Source organism: Gigantopelta aegis, chromosome 3 (genome assembly GCF_016097555.1).
Source record: "Gigantopelta aegis isolate Gae_Host chromosome 3, Gae_host_genome, whole genome shotgun sequence".
Taxonomy (NCBI): Eukaryota; Metazoa; Mollusca; class Gastropoda; order Neomphalida; family Peltospiridae; genus Gigantopelta; species Gigantopelta aegis.
The window spans coordinates 96,497,035-96,503,034 of NC_054701.1; the positions used below are offsets into that span (position 1 = coordinate 96,497,035).

Below are 6,000 nucleotides of genomic sequence, written 5' to 3' on the forward strand. Positions count from 1 at the left end.
CATACGAGTCACGAAAACAACCAAGTCGACAGTCAGACGGAGAAAAGACATGGAGGCAAGGAATCTCGCTAAAAATGAATTCAACCTGGTGGTGCAGGCTGTCGAAACGAGAAGCGTTCCAGCGTTCAATCAGTTCCAATGGCTGCATACATCCCAGTACAAAACTTCATTTCGCTGACAAAAACAACGAAATGAAGGACCCCCAAGTCGAGCACACGAAAGCATGTGCAGTGTGCACACTGGAAACAAACACGTCTTACCGCATGGAGCTCCAGACTGGGAAAATAAATATACTATGACTGGACTAGAGGGAGCATACAGTAGAAGAATTTAGGCCATCCCATTGGCTTTTTGGATGCTAGGACTAGACTACTAGCCATTGGGGGGGGGGGGGGGGGGGGGGAGAGCACTTGTTTGAGGACAGGTAATGTGGAAAAGAAATGTATTTTTCATAATTCTAAAAATGCATGTTCGTTTGAGAAGTAATGTTATCATGACAAGCTCTAGTTAGTTTTAGACGGTATTTGCCCCTTTAAACATCACAGACTTTAGCTTCTCTCTGTTATAACCATATATAAATGTGTGTTGCATGTTTGTAGATTAACTAAACTTAGTGTCCATTTTCTATCACTGAAACCAAGTTGTGCACCTTTAATATGTTGTACTTTTATAAATGCAATTATAAGTTTTAATCAATCCCTTTTAAACAAAATCATCTAAGGATAACATTCAATTTGCTTATTGTGACATCCATTTATCTCTGAAACATCAGTATACCTTATCCATCCCGAATTGTAAACAACCTAAATTAAGCAATGAAGCCAGATAAACCAGAACAATTTCTTAAGAACTGAATACCTATTGGATGTATTACATACTGAATAAAAAAATGTATTAGACAAAACTGTTCCATGTGATCGCATAAACATATTTCTGGATAATCTATCAAACATCTCTTTAAATTTAGAATCTAAAATATTAGCATCTTGTACATGTATGGGCCTCACTAAATTTACTAAAAGTTTCTGCTCCCTAAATTAATTAAAAGTTTCGGCTCAGTAAATTTGCTAAAAGTTTATGAACGCTAATATTTTCTGATTTACAGTATGTTTCTGGGGTTAATAAACTTTGACATAATTATAATAATAATTAAAAACAAAATATAGCAACATAATGTTTGTTTAACGATGTCTCAACACAGTTGTACTATGGCATCTAAGTCAACAAAAGCTAAGACAAAGCGGTTGACAATTATAAATCAGCCGGTGAGTAGCTAAAGTGAATCACTTGGTAACCCACCTTCTGAATCCTGCTCTTATCACAGTGAGTAGCCAAAGTAAATCACTTGGTAACCCACCTTCTGAATCCTGCTCTTATCACAGTGAGTAGCTAAAGTGAATCACTTGGTAACCCACCTTCTGAATCCTGCTCTTATCACAGTGAGTAGCCAAAGTAAATCACTTGGTAACCCACCTTCTGAATCCTGCTCTTCTCACAGTGAGTTTGTTGTGAAGCTCCAAGGTACACACCTTCTGAATCCTGCTCTTCTCACAGTGAGTTTGTTGTGAGGCTTCAGAGTACTCACCTTCTGAATCCTGCTCTTATCACAGTGAGTTTGTTGTGAGGCTGCAGAGTACTCACCTTCTGAATCCTGCTCTTATCACAGTGAGCGAGTTTGTTGTGAAGCTCCAGGGTACACACCTTCTGAATCCTGCTCTTATCACAGTGAGTTTGTTGTGAGGCTTCAGGGTACTCATCTTCTGAATCCTCCTCTTAACACAGTGAGTTTGTTGTGAAGCTCCAGGGTACTCACCTTCTGAATCCTGCTCTTATCACAGTGAGTTTGTTGTGAGGCTTCAGGGTACTCATCTTCTGAATCCTCCTCTTAACACAGTGAGTTTGTTGTGAAGCTCCAGGGTACTCACCTTCTGAATCCTGCTCTTATCACAGTGAGTTTCTTGTGAGGCTTCAGGGTACTCATCTTCTGAATCCTCCTCTTATCACAGTGAGTTTGTTGTGAAGCTCCAGGGTACTCACCTTCTGAATCCTGCTCTTATCACAGTGAGTAGCCAAAGTGAATCACTTGGTAACCCACCTTCTGAATCCTGCTCTTATCACAGTGAGTAGCCAAAGTAAATCACTTGGTAACCCACCTTCTGAATCCTGCTCTTATCACAGTGAGTAGCTAAAGTGAATCACTTGGTAACCCACCTTCTGAATCCTGCTCTTATCACAGTGAGTAGCCAAAGTAAATCACTTGGTAACCCACCTTCTGAATCCTGCTCTTCTCACAGTGAGTTTGTTGTGAAGCTCCAAGGTACACACCTTCTGAATCCTGCTCTTCTCACAGTGAGTTTGTTGTGAGGCTTCAGAGGGTGAGTACTCACCTTCTGAATCCTGCTCTTATCACAGTGAGTTTGTTGTGAGGCTGCAGAGTACTCACCTTCTGAATCCTGCTCTTATCACAGTGAGCGAGTTTGTTGTGAAGCTCCAGGGTACACACCTTCTGAATCCTGCTCTTATCACAGTGAGTTTGTTGTGAGGCTTCAGGGTACTCATCTTCTGAATCCTCCTCTTAACACAGTGAGTTTGTTGTGAAGCTCCAGGGTACTCACCTTCTGAATCCTGCTCTTATCACAGTGAGTTTGTTGTGAGGCTTCAGGGTACTCATCTTCTGAATCCTCCTCTTAACACAGTGAGTTTGTTGTGAAGCTCCAGGGTACTCACCTTCTGAATCCTGCTCTTATCACAGTGAGTTTCTTGTGAGGCTTCAGGGTACTCATCTTCTGAATCCTCCTCTTATCACAGTGAGTTTGTTGTGAAGCTCCAGGGTACTCACCTTCTGAATCCTGCTCTTATCACAGTGAGTAGCCAAAGTGAATCACTTGGTAACACACCTTCTGAATCCTGCTCTTATCACAGTGAGTAGCCAAAGTGAATCACTTGGTAACACACCTTCTGAATCCTGCTCTTATCACAGTGAGTTTGTTGTGAGGCTTCAGAGTACTCACCTTCTGAATCCTGCTCTTCTCACAGTGAGCGAGTTTGTTGTGAGGCTTCAGAGTACTCACCTTCTGAATCCTGCTCTTCTCACAGTGAGCGAGTTTGTTGTGAGGCTCCAGCGTGAGAACCTTGTCGTAGTCGGCCATAGCGTCCTCCATGTAGTGTTGTGCCAGTCTGGCCGATGCGCGTCGGAGGTAAGCCTTGATGTAGAGTGGGTCCAGCGATATGGCAGTGGTACAGTCCACCACAGCTTCTGCATACCTGTACAAGACATCACAACACATTGCAATTACTTCAACAGAAAAACAAGTCAGTGTACCATCTGTACAGTTTACTAACTTTATGTAGCACCCAGTACTTTATGTAGCACCCAGTGTAAGTCTACAGTAGGCCTATTGTCAATGTGTTATCAGTTTAGTCTACGTCATACCAAGTTTTTTGCAGATTTGTTTTTAAGTTGACCTTTTCTCAAAATTAATGACTCTTATCATAACTGTATGATTTTCTTAACACTAACCCTAACCCTAACCCATTTTCTTTCTTGGGGAGGTCCCCCATATCGACCAGTTGCATTCAGCACACACATTGTAAACATTCTATTTCATAGCACCATACCCAAAAATGTATTTTAGGCAGAAACGCTGTCAATATAGTCTACAGCTCTGTCAGTATGGTATCAGTCTAGTCTAGAGCTCTATCAGTGTGCTACCGGTCTAGTCTACAGCACAGTCAGTGTTACCAGTCTAGTCTACAGCACTGTCAGTGTTACCAGTCTAGTCTACAGCACTGTCAGTGTGATATCAGTCTACTCTACAACACTGTCAATATGTTACCTGTCTAGTCTACAGCACTGTCAGTGTTACCTGTCTAGTCTACAGCACTGTCAGTGTGATATCAGTCTACTCTACAACACTGTCAGTATGTTACCTGTCTAGTCTACATCACTGTCAGTGTTACCAGTCTAGTCTACAGCACTGTCTGTATGTTACCAGTCTAGTCTACAGCACTGTCAGTGTGTTATCAGTCTAGTCTACAACCCTGTCAGTTTCACCAGTCTAGTCTATAGTACTGTCAGTGTGTTATCAGTCTAGTCTACAACCCTGTCAGTTTCACCAGTCTAGTCTATAGCACTGTCAGTGTGATACCAGTCTAATCTACAGCACTGTTGGTGTGTTACCAGTCTAATCTACAGCACTGTCAGTATGTTACCAGTCTACTGTACAGCACTATCGGTGTGTTACCAGTCTAATTTACAGCACTGTCAGTATGTTACCAGTCTACTGTACAGCACTATCGGTGTGTTACCAGTCTAATCTACAGCAGTCGGTGTGTTGGTAGTGAATACTAGACTTCCTAAAATACTGCTGTGAGTACTATTCTCAATGATACGTTGGTAGTGAATACTAGACTTCCTAAAATACTGCTGTGAGTACTATTCTCAATGATACGTTGGTAGTGAATGGTACACTTCCTAAAATACTACTGTGAGTACTATTCTCAATGATACGTTGGTAGTGAATACTAGACTTCCTAAAATACTACAGTGAGTACTATCCTCAATGATACGTTGGTAGTGAATACCAAACTTCCTAAAATACTACTGTACTATCCTCAATGATACGTTGGTAGTGAATACTAAACTTCCTAAAATACTACTGTACTATCCTCAATGATACGTTGGTAGTGAATACTACACATCCTAAAATACTGCTGTGAGCACTATTCTCAATGATACGTTGGTAGTGAATACTAGATTTCATAAAATACTGCTGTGAGCACTATTCTCAATGATACATTGGTAGTGAATACTAGACTTTCTAAAATATTGCTCGAGTACTATCCTCAATGATACGTTGGTAGTGAATACTAGACTTCCTAAAATACTACTGTACTATTCTCAATGATACGTTGGTAGTGAATACTAGACTTCCTAAAATATTGCTGAGTACTATCCTCAAAGATACGTTGGTAGTAAATACTAGACTTCCTCAAATACTACTGTGACTACACATAACTTACAAATTGTGGTCTTTCTAAATTTATATATTAAATAATAATAATAATTTTTAAAATAAAGACAAAGAAACTCAAATATATTCAGTTCTTTGGGTATCGCATAACAAATACAAATCATGGACAGCCTGTATTCAGTTCTTTGGGTATCGCATAACAAATACGAATCGTGGATAGCCTGTATTCAGTTCTTTGGGTATCGCATAACAAATACGAATCGTGGATAGCCTGTATTCAGTTCTTTGAGTATCGCATAACAAATACGAATCGTGGACAGCCTGTATTCAGTTCTTTGGGTATCGCATAACAAATACGAATCGTGGACAGCCTGTATTCAGTTCTTTGGGTATCGCATAACAAATACGAATCATGGATAGCCTGTATTTGCTGCTTGGAAATAGTACCTGAAGCTACCCAAATGTAAACAAAGCTTGTGAAAGATAAAAGCAGTCACATTTCTTTGCATTCAGTAACAATTAATTTGGGCTGAGATTACCAGTCGGTAATTCAAACAAAGTGTGACTATACCGGCACTCAGTTAAGACATATATAATCACCTATGCTGTTTTAAATAAGCCATGGCTCTGTTTGCTGGCAGAATTGCATTTGTTGGATCAAGATGAATGCCACGTGTGTACGATTCCACTGCTGACTCATACACACCCTGCTTAAAGTGTTCATTGCCCTGAAAGAAAAAAAACACAAACAGTAAGTCGAAGCAGTGACAAAAACTTTTTCTATAGAGGTGATAATGATGTAAACATTTTTTATTATCTTAACCAAGAAGGATAATGACACAAACATTTTCTGTATATCAAAGAGGCAGGTGATGGTGACATGACCATTTTCTGTATATCAAAGAGGCAGGTGATGGTGACATGACCATTTTCTGTATATCAAAGAAGCAGGTAATAGTGACATGACTATTTTCTGTATATCAAAGTAAAGTTTGTTTTGTTTAACGACGTCACTAGAGCAAATTGA

At 40.1% G+C, this 6,000-nt stretch overlaps 1 protein-coding gene across 1 annotated transcript in view; it reads right to left on the minus strand.

The window, feature by feature from the left end:
* Positions 1-6,000, minus strand: part of LOC121368966 (RNA polymerase II-associated protein 3-like) — a 31,199-nt gene that overhangs the window by 24,036 nt on the left and 1,163 nt on the right. Inside the window, exons 2-3 of the mRNA XM_041493737.1 lie at positions 5,574-5,701; positions 3,072-3,264 (exon numbers count right to left, since the gene is read on the minus strand). Of these exons, the coding sequence (XP_041349671.1) occupies positions 3,072-3,264; positions 5,574-5,701 (321 nt within the window). The remainder of the gene's footprint in view (positions 1-3,071; positions 3,265-5,573; positions 5,702-6,000) is intronic.